This window comes from Xyrauchen texanus, chromosome 36 (genome assembly GCF_025860055.1).
Source record: "Xyrauchen texanus isolate HMW12.3.18 chromosome 36, RBS_HiC_50CHRs, whole genome shotgun sequence".
Taxonomy (NCBI): domain Eukaryota; kingdom Metazoa; phylum Chordata; class Actinopteri; order Cypriniformes; family Catostomidae; genus Xyrauchen; species Xyrauchen texanus.
Genome location: NC_068311.1, coordinates 22,569,662 through 22,593,980, shown reverse-complemented (window position 1 = coordinate 22,593,980; position 24,319 = coordinate 22,569,662). Strand labels below are relative to the sequence as shown.

General features: G+C 37.5%; 1 protein-coding gene across 1 annotated transcript; it reads left to right on the top strand.

Annotated features, from left to right (window-relative positions):
• The first annotated feature begins 505 nt into the window (after window positions 1-505).
• On the top strand, window positions 506-22,653 carry LOC127629631 (vacuole membrane protein 1-like). Its single transcript, XM_052106753.1, has 12 exons — window positions 506-557; window positions 2,889-2,996; window positions 3,453-3,585; window positions 3,797-3,887; window positions 4,082-4,192; window positions 8,870-9,034; window positions 12,267-12,398; window positions 16,823-16,903; window positions 17,106-17,222; window positions 18,307-18,368; window positions 21,086-21,188; window positions 21,784-22,653. The coding sequence occupies exons 2-12, from the start codon at window positions 2,918-2,920 to the stop codon at window positions 21,925-21,927; spliced, it is 1,218 nt and encodes a 405-aa protein (XP_051962713.1). The 5' UTR covers window positions 506-557; window positions 2,889-2,917; the 3' UTR covers window positions 21,928-22,653.
• Window positions 22,654-24,319: the final 1,666 nt, after the last annotated feature.

Below are 24,319 nucleotides of genomic sequence, written 5' to 3'. Positions count from 1 at the left end.
TAAGGTAGGGTAGAGTCACATGGGGTAACCTCCTCATGGGTGATTAGAGGTTCTCACTCTCAATGGGGCGCGTGGTAATTGTGCGTGGATCTTCAGAGTAGCATGAGGCTCCACATGCTGTGAGTCTCCGCGGTGTCATGCACAACAAGCCACGTGATAAGATGCTCGGATTGACGGTCTCAGAAGCGGAGGCAACTGAAACTTGTCCTCCACCACCCAGATTGAGGTGAGTAACCGCACCACCACGAGGACCTACTAAGTAGTGGGAATTGGGCATTCCAAATTGGGAGAAAAGGGGATTAAAAAAATAAATAACATTTTTCGATCTTGATACATTTTGTGACCAGAAAAAAGCGAATTTTCCTTATGGTGTGCCTTTAGCTCCGTTGTGCCCTACTTTAGGCCTCCATCGCCAGTCATCAGAATAGCACTAATCTATCCTCCTCATCAATGTCTTTTATTTTGAAAGAACTGAAGTGAACTTGTTAAACATGAGTCATTTCCTGTGGCTGTTGTTGTGTCTTGTTGCTGCTGTCAGGACGCAAGAGTGGCTGAAGGTATGACTGTCCATTCACTCTTTACCTTTCCGTTGTTGTGATACTTTACAATATATTCTACCTTAGTGTGTAACTATCACTGTGTCGTCGATACCGACAGAGAAATCATCTCTTAACAGTGATAGTGGGCTCCATTTTAGCCGAGACAGCTAATTCATGCCGGTGTCTTGAAAATATATCAGGATGTGCTACCAACGCTATATTCACATAGTTTTAGGGTTGGGTTAGGGCACAGTACAGCCTCGCACCATATCACACCATCTGATAGTTATGCTGGTATCACATCCTGATAGGTATTATCTGCTTGACAAGATGTGTTACCTAGGTTTTTAACACATTTCATGCTGTTGTATTACATACTGACAGGTTCTCCTGTGCCTCCCGTCATGTGCTACCCATGTTTTAACTTTACATATCTCTGTTTTTACTGCTGATAGCACATCCTGAGCAGGTAGCACGAATTATCAGAACATCTATTCATCACCCACATGGGCTATTAGATATGAAGATTATATTTGAGTGGAAACACAAAGTGATTTTAATCAAATAGTGTTAAAAGATATACAGTTGAAGTCACAAGTTTACATACACTTAGGTTGAAGTCATTCAAACACATTTTTTAACCACTTAACACCAACATGGAAATATAAAAAGAAATCAGCCAAGACCTCAGAAAAAAGTTGTGGACGTCCACAAGTCTAGTTCATCCTTCAGAGCAATTTCCAAATGCCTGAAGTGCCACATTCATCTGTACAAACAATAGTACGCAAGTATAAACACCATAGGACCACACAGCCATCATACCGCTCAGGAAGGAGATGCATTCTGTCTCCTAGAGATTAATGTAGTTTGGTGCAAATCAGAACAACAGAAAAAGGACCTTGTGAAGATGCTGGAGGAAACAGGTAGACAAGTATCTATATCCACAGTAAAACAAGTCCTATATCGACATAACCTGAAAGACTACAGTTTGCAAGTGCACATGGGGACAAAGAATGTAGAACCTTGGAGAAGGTTACCCTAAATATTTGACCCAAGTTAACAATTTTAAGGCAACGCTACTAAATAATAATAAAGTGTATGTAAACTTCTGACTCACTGGTAATGTGATGAAAGAAATAAAAACTGAAATAAATAATTCTCTGTACTATTATTCTGACATTTCATATTCTTAAAATAAAGTAGTGATCCTAACTGACCTAAGACAGGGAATGTTTTCTACGATTAAATGTCAGGAATTGTGAAAATCTGAGTTTAAATGTATTTGGCTAAGGTGAATGTAAACTTATGTCTTCAACTGTATTTATATTGTAATGCCATTTGATCAGTTGGTTAATCTTCTGGCATGGAGTTTGGGCTTGGTTAGGTTAGCTTACGTGCTAGTTAAAGGTCTGTCCTGGTACAACCTGTACTGGTGAATAGAGTCCTGTGGTGGAACGAAACAAATTTTATTTTTTAAATGAAGATATTGCTACTATGATACATAATAGCAGAGTGTGTGATATTTTCATGGCTACTGTACATTGTCTCTCAATTATATAATGTGTTGTGAGCAGTGTTGTGTGTAATGCATTGCTAAGTAATGAATTAATGCAATTAAATTACTTTTTCATTGAAAAAAGTAAAGTAAGGGATTACTCTTAATTTTTCAGTAATGTAATTTGTTACTTCTGATGTAATTGTGAAGATGCTATACTTTATAGACCAATTCTATATTAAACAATATTGAATTTTGAATTGAAATGTAATGTCTAATGTTAAAATATAATATCTCTATTTTAATGCTGTTCCCTTAAATTCTTTGGCCAGTTCATTAATAATTTATTAGATTTATTTGAAATAATTAAAAAAACAATTTCATGTCCATCCTTGTATTTTTCAACTGGTTGAGATTGATAAGGGTTTTAGAAAGTAATCAGTATTAAGTATTGCAATTACTTTTTAGACAGAGTAATTAGTACAGTAGTTATTAATGACTATTTTAGAGTAACTTGCCCAACACTGGATGTTAGTGTACCTCTGTCATGAAATCTTTCAGTTTATCTTGGGTATTTTATAGTTTTGTTTGACATTTTATACATTAAGATTCTCCCACAACTGTCTGTATTTTTCATATTTATTCCCATAAAATAATTTACTAATCGGCTGGAGGTTTTCTTGGGAAGACAAACCATCATCACTGCTGGCTAAGTTTGATCTGGGATGCTTGCTTGGCCTTTGTGTGTTTTTGTTTTACCTAATCACTCTTCCTGAGACTTAATTGACTATTATATACATAAGGCTTATTTATTATATCATTACAAAACTTTTTTTACTTGTTTGTGTCTGCAGGTGTCTGAAGCTGTAAACAGTTGTGGGAGATGGCTGCAAATGGAGCAGAATGTGAACAGCCACAGAAAAGACTAGGACCTAAAGACAAGCAGAATGGCAGTTCTACAGGTTTGTAGAGCTATGAGAAAGTTGATCTAATCAGTAACGCTCAGGCAAACCACTGTTTAAGCCTCAGCTGAACTGGTCAAGGGTCAGTTTTGGAGATAAAACATCCCGTAGATGAAACGGACCTGTCCTCATTGCTAATAGAGTGATCTACCACTAATGTTTAGGACTGTTGTGATGTCTTTAGTAATTACAGAGAACAGAATGGAGCAATTACAGTGTTAAATTGTTTTCATATTTAACCATTCAACAAATGTAATTAATTTTGTATGTTAATGTGTAAACTCTGACAGCCCAAATAATATTTAATCTTGTTTAAAGATTGTGGCTTTTTGTCTTTTGTTTTTTGCTGCCATCTGCTGTGTAAACAAATATACGTTATCACTCATACCAACAAGACAGATTGTTTTTAAACATAATTTAATCCTCTTTTTAAAATATTGTGGATTGTACCAACAGATTCATCTCTTCGAGACAGAAAGCAGCAGGACAGAGAAGAGCGTCTGTCTTTAGTTCTGTGGAAGAGGCCTTTCATCACATTACAGTATTTCTTCCTAGAAACCCTCATTACCCTCAAGGAATGGACGTGGAAGTAAGCGATTATACTTCTCGATTATCTTTATGTCTGTCCTAACGGCTGAGATGTTTGAAGTGCACTTTGAATAATATGCGGTACAGCTCATTGGACCGTCCCTAATTTGAATATCATCACTAAATTCAGTTTAGTGTTGAATTGATTTGCATTTACGTTTATGCATTTGTGAAGGACTCTTTTCACTGTACACGTACTTTCTTTTTTACAGGCTTTGGCAGAGAAGAGGTGTGGTATTTCTGACCCTTGTCCTTTTTTCCCTTTTCTCATTGGCTTACTCAATAGAAGGAGAACATCAGAAGGTGAGCTCATGGGCTCTTGAGATCTTTGCTTTTATCTCTGTTTTAGAGGTGTTATAATGTATTGAAATGTTATTAAAATCAGATTATCGTGGGCTTGTTGTGATGCCAGAATATGTACATCAGTCACATGCAGGTAGTTATTGTGAATTGACGTGATTCTTAATTGCCTTAATTTGTTTTTTCATGGTTTACAGTATGTACAGTACCTGGAGAACAAATTCTTGTGGTGTGCCTATTGGGTTGGCCTGGGGATTTTGTCTTCTGTTGGTCTTGGCACTGGACTGCACACTTTCCTCTTGTACCTGGTGAGAACTCTTACACTGGACTAAAATCAAGCCAGTTTGTTACCAGACTACTATGTTCATGATAGGCAAGCCCTTACTAACAGTACTGTGGTAGTATCATGGTAAAGTGATGGTATTAGATAATAATTCCATTTGTACTTTATGATATATGATACATGGTATATCGTGTCAGAATGGTTTAATAGATGTAATAATCAGTTTGTCCATTCTGTGAATCTGATTAGAGAGGTGTCTCAAGAGTGCTGATATACAGTTCAACAGCATTGGGACGCTTTACTGTTTGTATCACTCTGCTTGTGTTTGTGTCGGTCCAACTAAAGTGTTAGAGCACTCCATGGAGCTAGAGGAGGGGGTTTTGATTTAGCCAGTAGGTGATGACAGATTAATCTTTGTGACATTTACAAATTTACACCAGTATGTGACGACAAATTCAACTTTGAGAAATTACATATTTACTTACACCAGTAGGTGGTGACAAATGCATCTCTGACATTACAAATTTATGCCAGTATGAGATGACGGATTAATGTTTGTAAAATTACATATTTACCCCAGTAGGTGGTGACATTCATCTATGACATTACATATTTACGCCAGTAGGTGGCAACAAATTCATTGTGACATTTATGTTAGTAGGTGGTGGTAAATGTATCATTGTATATTACATATTACGGCAATAGGTGGTGACAAATCACTGTGTTTTATGTGTTATAAGTGGGTTTTTGTTGAGCGAGCGTCTTCCTGAGCTGATGTCAGAACGTCGGCATTGTCTCTTACTCCACAGGCTATTATCATACTACAATTGAGAAATAGTTAACTGAACAGTTTCAGCATTACTACTAGGGGTAGTACGACACATTTCCGAGCATGTATGCAAATCAAAATTTTGTGCCCCATGTATCTTTCAAGCGGGGTGGGGGGGGTGGATGTTGGAGGAGTCGAGGAGGCCGATTGCACCACCTTTAGTGAGCCACTGGTGCCCCCCCTTTACATGGTGCCCCTATGCATTGCATACCTTGCATATATGGTTTTTGCACCTCTACTGCCAATTACTGGTGTGAGTCACGACAGACGCAGGTAATCACATACAGTGAGGAAAATAAGTATTTGAACACCCTGCTATTTTGCAAGTTCTCCCACTTCGAAATCATGGAGGGGTCTGAAATTGTCATCGTAGGTGCATGTCCACTGTGAGAGACATAATCTAAAAAAAAAAATCCAGAAATCACAATGTATGATTTTTTAACTATTTATTTGTATGATACAGCTGCAAATAAGTATTTGAACACCTGAGAAGATCAATGTTAATATTTGGTACAGTAGCCTTTGTTTGCAATTACAGAGGTCAAACGTTTGCACACACTGCAGGAGGGATTTTGGCCCACTCCTCCACACAGATCTTCTCTAGATCAGTCAGGTTTCTGGGCTGTCGCTGAGAAACACGGAGTTTGAGCTCCCTCCAAAGATTCTCTATTGGGTTTAGGTCTGGAGACTGGCTAGGCCACGCCAGAACCTTGATATGCTTCTTACAGAGCCACTCCTTGGTTATCCTGGCTGTGTGTTTCGGGTCATTGTCATGTTAGAAGACCCAGCCTCGACCCATCTTCAATGCTCTAACTGAGGGAAGGAGGTTGTTCCCCAAAATCTCGCAATACATGGCCCCGGTCATCCTCTCCTTAATACAGTGCAGTCAGCCCTGTCCCATGTGCAGAAAAACACCCACAAAGCATGATGCTACCACCCACATGCTTCACAGTAGGGATGGTGTTCTTGGGAAGGTACTCATCATTCTTCTTCCTCCAAACACGGTTAGTGGAATTATGACCAAAAAGTTATATTTTGGTCTCATCTGACCACATGACTTTCTCCCATGACTCCTCTGGATCATCCAAATGGTCATTGGCAAACTTAAGACGGGCCTTGACATGTGCTGGTTTAAGCAGGGGAACCTTCCGTGCCATGCATGATTTCAAACCATGACGTCTTAGTGTATTACCAACAGTAACCTTGGAAACGGTGGTCCCAGCTCTTTTCAGGTCATTGACCAGCTCCTCCCGTGTAGTTCTGGGCTGATTTCTCACCTTTCTTAGGATCATTGAGACCCCACAAGGTGAGATCTTGCATGGAGCCCCAGTCCGAGGGAGATTGACAGTCATGTTTAGCTTCTTCCATTTTCTAATGATTGCTCCAACAGTGGACCTTTTTTCACCAAGCTGCTTGGCAATTTCCCCGTAGCCCTTTCCAGCCTTGTGGAGGTGTACAATTTTGTCTCTAGTGTCTTTGGACAGCTCTTTGGTCTTGGCCATGTTAGTAGTTGGATTCTTACTGATTGTATGGGGTGGACAGGTGTCTTTATGCAGCTAATCGACCTCAAACAGGTGCATCTAATTTAGGATAATAAATGGAGTGGAGGTGGACATTTTAAAGGCAGACTAACAGGTCTTTGAGGGTCAGAATTCTAGCTGATATACAGGTGTTCAAATACTTATTTGCAGCTGTATCATACAAATAAATAGTTAAAAAATCATACATTGTGATTTCTGGATTTTTTTTTAGATTATGTCTCTCACAGTGGACATGCACCTACGATGACAATTTCAGACCCCTCCATGATTTCCAAGTGGGAGAACTTGCAAAATAGCAGGGTGTTCAAATACTTATTTTCCTCACTGTACGCTCAATCTTAATATTTTGCTATATTTGAACATATCGCATGTTGTAATAGTTGTTGTTGTAGCCAATAAGAATAACAGTTTATCCACAGTTGAGTACAGTAGTTGGGTATTTCCCTTGTTTAACTCTCAGGGGCCCTCAGGCATAAGGGGAAGAGTTGGTGTGCTCAATGTTCCACAAAAGTTTATTATTAGTGTCAGAGTGAGAGCATGTGATTGCTTGTCCACAGAAGATCTCGTAATCGGAACCTTTCACCAGTTTCCACTGACTCAGATCTGCTAGACAGCGGTCAGAAGTGTCCACTTCCACTGGCTGTGGTGAAATCACACCCCACTGATGTACAACCCCTTTGTCCACGGAGAGCTCGAGTACATTGCACTCGGTTTGTGTGTCCACGGTCAGCTTTGTGAAAGAATGGGATGTGAAAGTGCAAACACGCACAATGTTTCACCACTAGACTTTTGTACAAGAATTAGATTATTTTTTTTTTACACATCAAGCTTTTTTTTTTGGCTTTTTTAATGTTCAGACGACAAAAACTAGATTTGCCCACAACACTTCAGACTTTAATATATGTAAAAACAACTAATAGAAAGAAGCAATGCTTGTCTGACGTGCCATGTTCTCATCATAAATGTTTTGCAGTATCCAATGAGTGAATTTGTTTGAGAAGTAACTTGACCTGTGTCAAGTTTCAGTGCCTGGGAAATAAATTAAATTGCAATGAGTAACCAGATAAAATAGTCACTGTATCAGGCTATCATAACATTTGCTGTGACACAGCAGTGAGCTCTTTTCTGTGACTAAACCTTTGGTGCTGATTGGATGACCTCATTTCTAGCTGTAAAAATCCCAGTTGTTAGTAGCAGAGTATCTAAGATGACTCGATGTAATCAATATTTAGACTTGTAACAGTCTTTTTAGTGCCATGGTTCTTAACTTTTGGGTCGCAGCCAAAAAATGTGTCATTGGTATTTTCTGATTGGGTAAAATGCAAAGAAAAATGGGATAAGTTCAAAAAAATTAAATGCAACTTACCATGTAATTGTGCGTAGTTAGGACAGCAAAATAAATAAGCATGACATCTTTTAAAAAGGAGAAGCGCTTCCCATATCTTTGTTGTTGACATCAAAGGCAGTGCGTCCACTCAAACAGTATTTTGATGCAGAATATTTTGTCACTTGGTAGAAGCTAGCATCAATCAACATCATATATTTTTTGTTTGATTGTTATGGACATTTTTTGTTTAATTTGTTATGGTAAACAATATTGGAAATGTGTTGGGTTACCACTTAATGTCCGATGTAAAATCTGGGTCCTCAAGAAAAACAAGATGAGAGTGACTGTTTTTGTGCCGGAGCAAGTCTTGGAAAACTCATTGCTTTTGGTCAATTACAGAACTTTTGAAGTGATAAAATAAAATAATCCTGCTGTCTTAAGATTGTTTTTGCTGGAGTCATCCACTAAATGGTACCACCTGAGTCACTTTTTCTTCCTTTGATTAAGCAATGTTAATCAGAGGCTAAAAATGCTAGGCATTATACATTGACCAGTCTCCTCTCCCACATAGATTCTCCCAGACATTGAGCGGCCGTCATATCTGCCTGTTTTCACTTAGCAAATGAATTGTCATTTATTAGGTGTTGTGATTTTTCCATTGTACAATGTTGAGGTCATAAACTATTTGCAGTTGCATTGATCAAGTAAGTTTGTGGTAGTTTGTACTTTGGCAACACAAATTTGTCTTGAGAGAAATAAATCAATTTGGCATTGTCATGAAATGTTTAGCTGATGTGTGGTATTCTTTGCATTTGTAAACATGTTCATAGCTCAACGATAAGTGAAATTTCTGAAAGCAAATTCTGGCTAATAGTTCAGATTTTTACTTGTTCTTTTTTTTTTTAATAGAATCAGCTCTGTCAGAATGCAATACTGTTGAGCCATAATAGGATCTAATCTCATAGTGGCTTGTCAAGAAGACTTAATGAAGTGATTTTTCTCCAGGGTCCACACATAGCCTCTGTCACCTTGGCTGCATATGAATGTGGCTCTGTGAAATTTCCAGAGCCGCCCTACCCAGCTCAGATTGTGTGTCCAGAAGAAGTCCTGCAGGAGAGCATCTCACTGTGGACCATCATGTCAAAAGTTCGCCTGGAGGCCTGCATGTGGGTAAGTTTTTTTTTTTTCCCACAGCACAATCCTACCCGATGAAGTACCAAAGCTTCTCCTGCTCCTCAAGATCTGACTTCCTGCAGAGTTCAATTCCAACTCTAATCAAACACAACTGAAAAGCTCTTCGAGATCACTTGAAAATGCCGGCGAGGTTTGTAAGAGTGGAGTAACTCTGCAGGAAGGTAGATCTCCTGGAGCAGGATTGAGTACTTCTGTAGTAAAAGAGTGAATCATTGTTCATAAGTGAATAAGGACTGACCTCAAAGATGCTACGAAATCACTTTTAATGTTAAAGGAATATTTCACACAAAAATGAAAATTCTCTTTATCATTTACTCACCATCATGCCATCCCAGATGACTTTCTTTCTGCTGCTGAACACAAACGAAGATTTTTAGAAGAATATCTTAGCTCTGTAAGTCCTTGGGTTGCGCAGTATACTGGTACTAATGGAATATCGCAATACCAAAAAATTTAAGAGTACGATATCATCTTGTTGCTAATTTTGGTATGTGACATTTTTGAGAGGAAACCAATGACAATTTGACAATTAACCAAATTAAATGCTTAAAATGGCCTAGTGTTATCATTAAATAGCAGAAGGATGTCATTTAATTAAATAATATGCAGTTTGCATGCTTCTGAATGAACGATAGGTGCTGCTGTGCTCCATGTCACTCACAAACAGATCGCACGTAATGCACAATGTTTTCATTATGTTTCCGTTTTCACCTGGTATTACAATGCGTCTTGGGTGATCTGATCACATGTGGTCGGATGAGACACATCACAGGTTACGTCACTTAAATGCGTCTTCTGTGACCACTTGTGATCAGATTTGGAGTGGAGGGTCTCTGTTTCATGATGACATACATCAGTCACTTTTTCAGTGTGTTGCATGATAATCTAAACACAAACGCAACATGTCAAGCCGTTATTTTAGTGGATTACCTGTATTGAATTAACTTCAGGTGTTTGTGCTTGTCTTGATCTGCGTCGATATCAGACACTCTAAGGTGGATTTCACACTGGGCACGTTTGCTGCGGTTCGAATTCGAGCTAATTGTTTCCTGCGCCCCCCAGAGTCTGGTTTCAAACTTGCATATGATTCTGTCTGTCCTTTTCTATCATCAACTTGCATCATCACAAATGTGCACCTCATAGAAAACATGACACTGGTTGTTATATTTGTGTTTTTATAAAAATGTTGCGTCATGATGCACACTACAGTGAACAACACTTGCGCCTCTGTGTGTTGAATGGCGTAATTCAGCAGTTGTACATGTCCAGGAGAAAACGACTAAATCTGATGATCAAAAACCATCTTTTTTGAGGACCCCACTAGTTGCGCGCTCATTCATGCACATACATAAAAGGCAGCTCACCTTTTCTGTGTCCTACAACTTTTCCCTGACACTGAAGGCCAAAGTATCCTTCGGTCAGTTGTGAACGCTCAGGACGCATGATGCAAATCTCGTCATCAGCAGAGTGCTCATGCACTCAATGCGTGCAGACCGATTTTTCGAACCGCGCGTTTTTGAATGCGCAGAATGCACGTGCGCCTGTAATTAGTTGCACAAATAAGTGGATCCACAAGGTGGCAATACTCACATTTGAGCCGTTGCTGTCATGAAGAAACGCTAGAACACATAATCGCAGATAAATAACAGGAGACTAAGGTAAAAACAACAACAACAGTAGAAATGCACGTAAAGAGCTCATATGTGAGGAGGTCAGGAGATACCTGTAGTTGTATAACTCTTGTCTGAAGGAATCTAAAGACAACTTTGTGTCTAAACTCTTGAAGAGAAATGGTCCGGCGTCTCATAGCAGCCGTAGCACGCATGCGCAAAACGCATATATATGTGCGCACAAATGGAGTAAACTTTGACTGGCTCGTGTTTGACTGTACACAGACGCTGAGCATTCGCTTCAAAATTAAAGTATACTTTTGGCTTCATTATGCACGTGTGTGTTTGTTTTTGTGTAACTGGTGACGTCATCATGCTTAAATCGGCAAAAACGCATGCGCAAGTCATTTTACTTCCTGAACAAGAGCGAACATGAATACCTTGTGCCACAGGTAAGCAGGATTTTTTTCATTTATAAGGTGTAGCTCTTTTGTGCACCAATTTATTTTACCCCCAAAAAAAAAAACAATTGTAAAAAAAATAAAAATATTTGACTAAATCTGTATGTATTATTTGATTAAACACCGTTTTAGATGATAACATTTAATTAAAACATAAAACATGGAATTCAGAAAATGTTTAATGGAAAATGCAGAATTTGCAACTGCAAGACTTTATGCAGTTCTTTTAATCAAATCACTTTCTGTGTGATTTCATCAGTAATCTGTGGCTGTTTATCTGTTTATCTGTTGCTGAAGTATTGATTTGGTATCAATACTGAGGTACCAGGGCTGGTTTCGTACCGAATCCAAAAATTCGGTATCTGAACAACCCAAGTAGGTCCATACAATAAGTGAATTGTTGCCAAAATTTTGAAGGTCCATACAACTCCAATGGTATCTTCAAAAGGGATTTGATGGGTGTGGATGAGAAACCAATCAATATTTGAGTCCTTTTTTTACTATGCCAGTAGGAGTCAATATGCACAAAGAATGCAAATCATGAAAAACAAAAGTACAACAATGTGAAATTGAACCGTTATAGTAAAAAGAAATATGACTTAAAAATGTATCTGTTTCTCACCCACACCTATCATATGACCTCCGAAGGCATATTAAACCACTAGCATTGTATGGATTGTATGCCTTTGTGTGCTTTTTGGACCTTCAAAGTTCTTGCCACTATTCACTTGTATTGAAAGATACTACAGAGCTGAAATATTCTTCTTAAAATATTTGTTAGTGTTTAGCAGAATAAAGAAAGTTATACACTTCTGGGATGGTATAGAAAATTCATTTGGTGAACTTGCTTCAATATAAAGCAAAAAAATGTGCAATATGAATTAACAGGTCAAAACTCGCCAAGAACTCTCTTTGAACTGGTATGCAGCAAAAAAACTAAATTTAACCCAAATGTTTCTGTATCTGGTCTCCTGCATTACATTTTTTTTAAATAACTAAATGGAACATAACTAGTCTACAAAATTAGCTTTTTTTATGTTATTTTTATCTACTCACCAATTTAATGGCTTCTTGTTTGTGCAGACTTGCATTTTGCATTTAAATTAGAATCAGAAGCTTTTATGATTGTGTTTGCAGGGTGCAGGAACAGCCATCGGAGAGCTGCCTCCTTACTTCATGGCACGGGCAGCACGGCTCTCTGGAGCAGATCCTGATGATGAAGATTATGAGGAATTTGAAGAGATGCTGGAGCAAGCACAGAACGCACAGGTCTGGATTAATCTCACCACTAAATAAGCTCACATCTTATGCTAGACCATGACTTGATAAATCTGACAGTGATGCTCCCCATGATGCAGCAGTTACTATATCCTGTTAGTGGGAGGTGCCCCTGGGTGCTATTCCCATGAGCCCCCACTGTTGTGTTTCACTTAGGCGGTAACATGATTTCTTGGAAGGGCTCTCCCCTGACTTCCAGTAAACCCTTTAAACAGCGGGTGACTCAGACACAGAGCTTCCCTTCAGACACGACCTCTTGGTGTCTAAGTGGACCCCACATGGCCTATTCTTTTACACAAAGAAGTTTAATTGGGGTATATTGTTCTTTAAAGTCTGAGGAATTTTGAATTCACTTTCCCACATAATTGTGGCAGAATACAGGTGAAACTCGAAAAATTAGAATATCGTGCAAAAGTTCATTAATTTCAGTAATTCAACTTAAAAGGTGAAACTAATATATTATATAGACTCATTACAAGCAAAGTAAGATATTTCAAGCCTTTATTTGATATAATTTTGATGATTATGGCTTACAGCTTATGAAAACCCCAAATTCAGAATCTCAGAAAATTAGAATATTACATGAAATCAATAAAAAAAGGATTTTAAATACAGAAATGTCGGCCCTCTGAAAAGTATAATCATGCATATGTACTCAGTACTTGGTTTGGGCCCCTTTTGCATTAATTACTGCCTCAATGCGGCGTGGCATGGATGCTATCAGCCTGTGGCACTGCTGAGGTGTTATGGAAGACCAAGATGCTTCAATAGCGGCCTTCAGCTCTTCTGCATTGTTTGGTCTCATGTCTCTCATCTTTCTCTTGGCAATGCCCCATAGATTCTCTATGGGGTTCAGGTCAGGCGAGTTTGCTGGCCAATCAAGTACAGTAATACCATGGTCATTGAACCAGGTTTTGGTACTTTTGGCAGTGTGGGCAGGTGCCAAGTCCTGCTGGAAAATGAAGTCAGCATCTCCATAAAGCTTGTCTGCTGAAGGAAGCATGAAGTGCTCTAAAATGTCCCGGTAGACGGCTGCGTTGACTCTGGATTTAATAAAGCACAGTGGACCAACACCAGCCGATGACATGGCTCCCCAAACCAACACAGACTGTGGAAACTTCACACTGGACTTCAAGCATCTTGGAATGTGTGCCTCTCCATTCTTCCTCCAGACTCTGGGACCTTGGTTTCCAAATGAGATGCAAAATTTGCTCTCATCAGAAAAGAGGACTTTGGACCACTGAGCAACAGACCAGTTCTTTTTTTCTTTAGCCCAGGTAAGACGTTTGACATTTGAAGCCCATGTCCAGGACCCGTCTGTGTGTGGTGGCTCTTGATGCAGTAACTCCAGCCTCAGTCCACTCCTTGTGAAGCTCCCCACACATTTGAATAGCCTTTTCCTGACAATCCTCTCCAGGCTACGGTCATCCCTGCTGCTTGTGCACCTTTTTCTTCCACACTTTTCCCTTCCACTTAACTTTCTATTAATGTGCTTTGATACAGCACTTTGAGAACATCCAACTTCTTTTGCAATTACCTTTTGAGGCTTTCCCTCCTTGTGGAGGGTGTCAATGATGGTTTTCTGCACAACTGTCAGGTCAGCAGTCTTCCCCATGATTGTGAATTCAACTGAACCAGACTGAGAGACCATTTAAAGGCTCAGGAACCCTTTGCAGGTGTTTAGCTGATTAGAGTGTGACACTTTGAGCCTACAATACTGAACCTTTTCACAATATTCTAATTTTCTGAGATTCTGAATTTGGGGTTTTCATAAGCTGTAAGCCATAATCATCAAAATTATATCAAATAAAGGCTTGAAATATCTTACTTTGCTTGTAATGAGTCTATATAATATATTAGTTTCACCTTTTAAGTTGAATTACTGAAATTAATGAACTTTTGCACGATATTCTAATTTTTCGAGTTTCACCTGTAGTTATGACAGTTGTTTATGCATATCAAGGATGGAAATCTTTATTTATTTGTAGCATCACTTTAAAAAAAAAAAAAAAAAAAGGCAAATGTCTATATAATGAACTTGCAGCTTTACCAGTGTTCCTTTTAGAAATTGTTCTACTGGGAAAATTTAAATATATCTTTTTTTTAATAAACATTTACTTGATGCATTTAGCAGACACTTTTGTCCAGTGAAATTTACAGTGAATTTTCAATAAGTGCACCCGTGAACTTGGCATTGCTAGCACTATTCTTTACCAGTTGAGTTACAGGAAAGAATATTGTGCATCTTTGCTGTAGTTCTGTCTCTAATAATACAGAAACACAATATATATATATATATATATATATATATATATATATATATATATATATATATTATACACACTCACCTAAAGGATTATTAGGAACACCATACTAATACTGTGTTTGACCCCCTTTCGCCTTCAGAACTGCCTTAATTCTACGTGGCATTGATTCAACAAGGTGCTGAAAGCATTCTTTAGAAATGTTGGCCCATATTGATAGGATAGCATCTTGCAGTTGATGGAGATTTGTGGGATGCACATCCAGGGCACGAAGATGCTCTATTGGGTTGAGATCTGGTGACTGTGGGGGCCATTTTAGTACAGTGAACTCATTGTCATGTTCAAGAAACCAATTTGAAATGATTCAAGCTTTGTGACATGGTGCATTATCCTGCTGGAAGTAGCCATCAGAGGATGGGTACATGGTGGCCATAAAGGGATGGACATGGTCAGAAACAATGCTCAGGTAGGCCGTGGCGTTTAAACGATGCCCAATTGGCACTAAGGGGCCTAAAGTGTGCCAAGAAAACATCCCCCACACCAATACACCACCACCACCAGCCTGCACAGTGGTAACAAGGCATGATGGATCCATGTTCTCATTCTGTTTACGCCAAATTCTGACTCTACCATCTGAATGTCTCAACAGAAATCGAGACTCATCAGACCAGGCAACATTTTTCCACTCTTCAACTGTCCAATTTTGGTGAGCTCTTGCAAATTGTAGCCTCTTTTTCCTATTTGTAGTGGAGATGAGTGGTACCCGGTGGGGTCTTCTGCTGTTGTGGCCCATCCGCCTCAAGGTTGTGCGTGTTGTGGCTTCACAAATGCTTTGCTGCATACCTCGGTTGTAACGAGTGGTTATTTCAGGCAAAGTTGCTCTTCTATCAGCTTGAATCAGTCGGCCCATTCTCCTCTGACCTCTAGCATCAACAAGGCATTTTCGCCCACAGGACTGCCGCATACTGGATGTTTTTCCCTTTTCACACCATTCTTTGTAAACCCTAGAAATGGTTGTGCGTGAAAATCCCAGTAACTGAGCAGATTGTGAAATACTCAGACCAGCCCGTCTGGCACCAACAACCATGCCACGCTCAAAATTGCTTAAATCACCTTTCTTTCCCATTCTGACATTCAGTTTGGAGTTCAGGAGTTTGTCTTGACCAGGACCACACCCCTAAATGCATTGAAGCAACTGCCATGTGATTGGTTGATTAGATAATTGCATGAATGAGAAACTGAACAGGTGTTCCTAATAATCCTTTAGGTGAGTGTATGTGTGTGTGTATATATATGTATATATATATATATATATATATATATATATATATATATATATATATATATATATATATATATATATAGCATTCTAACACTCTTCTCACCACAATTGTACAGAGCATTTATCTGAGTTACCGTAGACTTTGTCAGTTTTAACCAGTCTGACCATTCTCAGTTGACCTCTCATCAAGGCATTTCCGTCTGCAGAACTGCTGCTCACTGGATGTTTTTTGGCATCATTCTGAGTAAATTCTAGAGACTGTTGTGTGTGAAAATTCCTGGAGATCAACAGTTACAGAAATACTCAAACCAGCTCATCTGGAACCAATAATCATACCATGCTCCAAATTACTGAGATAATTTTTTTCCACATTCTGATGGTTGATGTGAACATAATCTGAAGCTCCTGACCCGTATGATTTTATGCACTGCATTGCTGCCACGCGATTGGCTGATTAGATAATTGCATGTATGATTGTTGTGCCAGATGGGCTGGTTTGAGTATTTCTGTAACTGCTGATCTGGGATTTTCACACACAACAGACTCTAGATTTTACTCAGAATGGTGCCACAAAAAAAAGCATCCAGTGAGCAGCAGTTCTGTGGACAGAAACACCTGGTTGATGAGAGAGGTCAACAGACAATGGCCAGACAGTCTACGCTAACTCTTATAACCGCTCTGTACAATTGTGATGAGAAGAATATGATCTCAGAATGCTATTCTGAGATGCGGGTTGGTGCTGTTTTGGCAGCATGAGGGAGACCTACACAATATTAGGCAGGTGGTTTTAATGTTGTGGCTGATCGGTATGCATGCCAGCCATATATCTGTCATTCTGTTTTTAACCTATACTGTCATATTTGTTGCAGGATTTTGCATCGAGAGCAAAACTTGCTGTCCAAAACATGGTTCAAAAAGTTGGATTTTTTGGAATTCTAGCCTGTGCATCTGTAAGTACATTTTCTCCTGTTTACATAAAATGATGTGTAGAATATCTTATATTGTCTTTAGCTCATTTTGTTTTTAAAAATCTAATTTATGCTTTGTGATTTACACTAGTTTACAGTAAATTAAAAATGACACAGTTTTGAGAATTAAGTACATTTGCCATTATATTTTCTGTTGGTGCTCACCAGTATTTTCTCTCTTAAGATCCCAAATCCCTTGTTTGACCTGGCTGGAATCACATGTGGTCATTTTCTGATTCCGTTTTGGACCTTCTTTGGAGCAACTCTCATCGGAAAGGCCTTTATTAAGATGCACATTCAGGTATACAGATATTTAGTTTAACAGAATAGTTTATCCAAAAATGAAAATTGTCTCAATCTCATTTAGTTCCAAACCTATATGACTCCTTTTCTTACACAAAAGAGATGTTTTAAAGCATGTCGAAGTCACTTATTTTCATACAATGGCAGTTCATAATGACTCCCTTAAAAAGCAGCCAAAAGTGTTTTAAAAGTAGTCATTGTGACTCGTGCATCCTATGACACTTCAAGTCTTTTGAAGCCATATGGCCACTTTTTGTGATTAACAACAATCAAATCAAATCATTGATCAACTCATGTATACAGAGCAAATGGGGAAACACATCAATAAAATTAAACTTCATTGGTTGTTGTGTCATGATATTTTGCCACAAGATATGAAGCAATTATTTATGTTATTGACATGTCGCATATTTGATTTGATCAAATTGATCGATGATTGAATTTGATTTGAGAGTAAATAATGTAAATTTTAGCCTGTTCATCATACAAAGTGATCAGATGCCTTCAGAAGACTTGGAATATGCTGCACAATTTACATGGACTACTTCTGTAGCACTTTGGGTTGCATTAAAGTAAGTCTAATGGGTTTGGAACAACATGAGGGTGAGTAAATTGTGATAGAATTTTCATATTTGGCTGAAATATCTATTTATTGTGTAATGTAAAAGTGAACATGGTATTATGATCTGAGTGAGTCATAGCTAAAGAGGGGATATTCCCATAAAGGTTATTATTCAATTATAGCTTTGATTGAGTCGGTACCATCAAGTCATCAAAGACACAACTTTACTTTGAGTTTTGAATGTTGACTCAGCAGATTCTAGACACACTAGCATGTGATGTCTACAGAGCTGTTTGTTTCATCCAAATGATCAAACCTGACACATTATGAGCGAGTGCAAATCAGTGATCTCACTGGGTGTCACACATCTCTTTGGGAGGTTATTGTCTCACTGTCTCCTAAGACACAATTTACCTCTTTCAAAATCAAAGTCAAAACTGCTGCATGCAACCAATGCCTTGAGGAACATTTTGCTGATTCATCGTCTGAAAATGTTTGTTCGCTTTTTGCTTCTTTACAGAAACTGTTTGTTATCATAACATTCAGCAAGCACATAGTGGAGCAGATGGTCTCTTTGATCGGGTGAGTAATTACATCGCCATGAGTTGAATTTGGACACAAAATGTAAATAAAATGATAAAAGACCAAATCTTTTTTTATTTTATAAATATTTAATTTATTCAGATCTTGATTTAATACACAGAACACTTCTGAAATGATGGTAGTTTTGCATTCTGAGATTAATTGCTTTTGAAACTTCAGTCACATTGGTCTTGCTGAGTAATGATGACATTAAAACTGCTATTTAGCTACACAAGAACAAATGTTTAATTAATATAGACAACAAGAAATCTAAATGACAGGTTTGTGACTTTTAGTCCATATTCCACTTCTGACTACAGTAGTATGTAGCTAAACATGGCTCTTGGCTGTGGCATGTCTAATGGCCATTGGCTATGGCAATGTTGATTCAATATGTCCTGCCTTAACGTCCTTGTTTCAATAGGAAATACATCAACAAAAGAGAGAGAATTGGGTATTCCCATTGTCTTAATCGTGTAACCATTGAGGGTAAAATCAAAGTAGAGCTTGAGTGGAAAAATAAAACAAAACAAAAAGAACTTTCATTATAAGCACACTACAAAAAAATTGACAAAGTTAATTGTTTATATAGAATACCTGGAGCTGCTTAAGCTAAAGGAGTAGTTCTGCCAAAAATGTAAATTCAAATAATTTACTCACCCTCATGCCATCCCAGATGTGTATGACTTTCTTTCTTCTACAGACAACAAATGAAAATCTCAGCTCTGTAGGTCCATACAATGGAAGTGAATGGTGACCAGACCTTTGAAGGTCCAAAAAGCACAAAGTCAGCATTTAAAAGTAATCCATAGAACAGTGGTTTAATCCATTCCTTCAGAAGTGATATGATATGTGTGGTTGTGAAACTATTTAAAGTAAATATCAACTTTCACTTTCAAAAATATTTGTGTGCATATCACCACCTACTGGGCAGGGAGGAGAATTTATGATAAAATGGACTTAAATATTGATCTGTTTCTTACCCACACTTATATCACTTCTGAAGGAATGGATTAAACCACTGGATTTTTATGGATTATTTTCATGCCTTCAAAACCTTCAGACCTTTAAAGTTCTGACCACCATTTACTTGCATTGTATGGACCTACAGAGCTGAAATATTTTTCTTAAAATGTTTTTTGTGTTCAGAAGAAGAAATAGTTACATACATCTAGGATGGCATGCGGATGAGTAAATGAGAGAATGTTTGTTTTGGGTGAACTGTCCCTTTAAGAAAGTCATAATTGTGCTGTATTGTGTCACTAAAGGTTTTTTGTTGTTGTTGTTTTTTTTATGCTTAAGGGGTTTCTTGCAATCGGCTCTAGAGGTTTAACTGCTGCAGAAAATGAATGGTTAAATAAATTCTATAACATTTCTATAACATTAGTTGGATTTTTGGATCATTATTACATGAACCAACAATGAACAATAATTTCTTGGCACTTGTTTATTTTGGTTATTACTAATTTCTACATATGCAACTTTTGATGTTAAAAATATATTAATATGTTAACATTAATCCATTATGAACTAACATGAACAATAGTATGTTTATAAATTAACATTAACCAAGGTTAAAAAAAATGCTGCAAAATGATATTGTTCATTGTTCGTTCACTGCACATAAAGCATTTACTATTGTAAATGGACCTTTACAATAAAGTTTTACCAGATACACTTTTAAAGAAAATCTTCTCCAGCAAGAATGAAATGTCATTTTTTACATTGTAATGCGAAGTATAAATGTTTGCATGAGGAAATGGGAAAAGGATCTATAGTGGAGGTCATTGAACTGTGGGCAGCTTGCTTGCAATTCCCCCTCAGACATTTTTTCTTCGATTCTAAACATCGTTTAGAAAGAATCATTCCTGTTCCTCTGTACTGCTGTTGGTGAAAACTGTGTTTGCACACTTATTAGTAAGACTGTGAAACCCTCACCATTCATGGTGATTTAGGGGTTGCTGATATAGTTTAGATGATCTAGCAGACTCAAAGAACTGTGGTTTCCATCTTGGCACATTTTACGCCAATCTAAGTTGTAAATTAAATCACAATTCATCTTTTAATGAGGTATGCAAATTGTAGCTTTATAATTAAGCTCCATAAAAAGCACTTCATAAGTATGATGAAAAGAATGTGCTCACCATGTTTCATCACATGGTCTGGGAAAGATCCTTTGAATTTGATCTTAATCATCAGCCTTTTGGTTGTCTTTTTGTGGTGAGGTGAGTTGTCATCAGTCATGTGACTATTTAGCCCTGTCATACTGAGGGTAGTTATGTTCAGTCTTTGTATTGTGGTTCTTTTCAAACCTATTATCATGCTTATTGATCTTGATGTAATAAAGATATAATTGCACCTTATATGTGGTGCAGAAATATTATAATCCATATTGAAATGTGTTACATGATGGTTCTGTCTTACTGACATTCATACCCAACCAAATCTGGGCGGTTCTTCTTACATTGCAGCGATGACACAGTATTGAGTCACTTCCTCGTTAATTGGTTTAGACCAGTTCCTACAGAAGCCTCGGTGGTATAAGTGACTGTTCAGAGAGCTCCTGCCTCAGTGTTCTGTGGCACCTTAGCTTGAGTGTTCACTTGAATCAAGGAGCGCTATTGTGTGCATTGATAGATCTGGTGTACTGATGCCTGCTTCAGGTCCTGGTAAGTCTTTTTCTAATCACGTCATTTTTGTTTTATTGGTTTGAACAGTGTTATCCCTGGAGTCGGAGCATCCCTTCAGAAACCTTTTAGGGAGTACTTGGAGGCCCAGAGATCCAAGCTTCATAACCCAGCGGGCAATGGCACTTCAGCGGTAAGCATTGACTAAAGCCTTCTCATTTAGTATTAAAATTAAGGGAGCAAATTTTATGGTCTGAAGTCTTCTCTTTCTAGCTAATTAAAAATATATATTTTGAATGTTTAATAATCCTAGATTAGAAGCATGGAAAAATTTATTTTCTATTATGTCGGTAATACTTTACAATTAGGGTTTTATATGTTAACAAATGCTTTAGGTACAATAAATGAATAATTTTTTGCTGCATTTATTAATCTTAGCTAATGTTAATTTTTTTAATATACTATTGCTCATTGTTTGATTGTCAATTCATAATGCATCAATGTTAACGTATACAACTTTTAATGTAAAAAATGTATTTGTATATGTAGAAATGAACATTATTCAAGATTTATAAATACTGTAAAAGTTTTATTCAATGTTCGTTCATGTTAACTAATGTTAACATGTTTATAACCTTATTGTAAAACGTTACCATTATTACTAATAATGTAAAAGACAAGGCATTTATTTTGCATGAAGATTTTCATTTTATGTTTATAAAAATGTTTTGAGTTTCACAAAAATTCTCCGATTTACTAATCTAATCTAATGTGCCTTTTCTGTGCAGGGTGAAAGCTGGCTCTCGTGGGTATTTGAGAAAGTGGTGCTTGTCATGGTGTGCTATTTTATTCTGTCCATCATTAACTCCATGGCACAGAGCTATGCCAAGCGTCTCCAGCAGAAGAAGAACTCTGAGGAGAAAATGAAATGACGGACTCACAGAAAAACATCTCATGCTCTGTTTTGGAACTTACAGAATATTTAAGCTAAAACTGCTACATGGGCACTGATTTCTATGTGCTTCTGTATGTTAATGTCCATTCAGATCCTTTAGTTATGTAAAGTTCCTCTTCATTTGTCTGTAGTGTGCTCGGCTATTTAAAATCAAGATTTTTGTCTTTACAGAAACTAAGCAGTCTAGCTAAAAGGCTGTGTGGAGTCATAACTGTTGCAATACCTTATGCAACATTGGAGGTCATGCTTCCATTGAAGTGAATACAGTTCTTAATCAATCGATTTATTTATTTATTTTCTAACGTACTGGTATGGATGTGTTTTGTGATTGGAATTTTCAGGGATAGATTTTTTTTTAATCAATATGATGCCATTTTGTATTTCTTTAACTGTTCTAAAAGGATAGCAATATCAATTGGCTCATTGTGGTTTCTAAATAGTTTGCACATCATGTAAATAACAATTGCATTGACTACGCACACAATATTCTCCAGAGATCTTATACTAAAATGTCACTAACTTTGAACCCAAGAAAATGAAAAAATTATCTTGCATTTGTTAGTGAATTTCAAACATTGACATTTGATCTAAAACCAAGTTATCCATACTTTTTTCTTATTTTGGAATGAAATGTTTGTGTTTCCAACAATAATTTGTTTGACATTAAATTGATTAATACATCTGTTACATTTGCTCTTTACTTTCATCTCTTAATTATCAAAACATGTTCATCAATATTGAATTCTCAATGTTCAGAGCAAAAGACAGAGGAAGACCTAGCCGAAAAGAAGGTATGTGGAATGCAATAAATCAAAACTATGCTATATAATTTGTTTAAAAGAATGATTTTGAGATAAACCACGATTCTGTGTTGATATAGTGTACTGCAAATATTGATGTACATAAATAATGTTGGACTTAAGTGAATTGATATTTGTAAAGCCTATGCTCATCCAATTTACATCAGTTGAAAACATGCAGACTCAAGTCCTCACTGATATGAACCACTGTCTTCAGAAGTGGCACCTCGTTTTAATCTGTACTATATACCGTGCAGTGCTCCACATGCTTTGAGCGGGATTCGAACCAGCATCTCCGGCATAGGAAGCGGGCAAGCTAACGAGGAGACTCAAGGGCTCCAACGTGCTTTTGCCAGGAGAGTGAGATTGAGATTTACACAAACAGCAGAGCTATCACATATCCAGGTCACACCACCACTGTAACTGGACCTGCTCGACCCACTCTGAGTGGGATTCGAACTGGGGTCTCCGGCATGCTTGTGAGGAGGCAAAAGGTTACAGCCTCTAGCACCAGTACCAGCAGGCTTCCGCTACACTCCTACAGCCTGTAAGTCTCCAATTCTGTCAGGTAGCTTATCAGACTGGTGTTGGCTGTATGTAACATGGCAACAGCAGTCTAATAGGCTGACTGAAATTTTGGGCACAGTCAACCTAATCAGCGTTTGCGCTTCTCCAGATCTGTATTTTGTGCCAAAGATAAAAGAACACAACAAATGTCTGTTCTCATGATAAATGCAGCCAGAAATGTTCATCTGAATAAAAATATTTATAATCCGTAATTAATTTGTTTGTTTGTTCTTTTCTGTGTACACTCTTAAAAAAATTTACTTTCATTATTGTCAATTTTATAAAATTATTTCATGCATATTACTCAAAAGAATCATGTATCCAAGTGAACTTAAATTAATGAGTTTAACTAAAAAAAAAAAGTGTATTGTCAGCTTAACTTATTCCATTTTCATTGGGATAACATGGATATTTTTTGTTCAGTTAACAAACTGGGCAGCTGGTGTCCAGTTCCCAGATGCTTTTACATGAGACTCGACAGGGAGAGTAAATATTGCTAGCAATAGTTAATTGCTATTGTATGTGTCTTTGTGCAAGATGAATACAAAGGGGGAGACTTGTTAGCATTTAATGTTTTATGAGATTTAGAAGAATTTCTGTTATGTTGAAATTTTTCATATCCATCATGCTGAAGAGTGGAGCTTGAGCCTAGGTTGAAGCATTTTAATTATTACATCTTGATTATTTGAAATATTGCTTTATCCATAGAGAAATTGCTGCGTTAACCAATATTGTGACCAAGCTACACTCAGTAGTGCTTGCCTCCAGTGTGCTAAGCATGCAAATCACAATGAGTTTAATCTGATTTACTGACATGTTCAGTTTTGTTGGGTTTAATTGATTCAGTTAGGTTTCCTCTACTTAAAGTATTTAAATTGAAATTACATGGCCATTTTCATTTAAGAACCCATTACAAACATGTGGAACCACTGTCCATGATTGAATCAAGTTCAACTTGAGAGTTTATGATGGGATCCATTTAATAGATTATTTCCTGTTTTT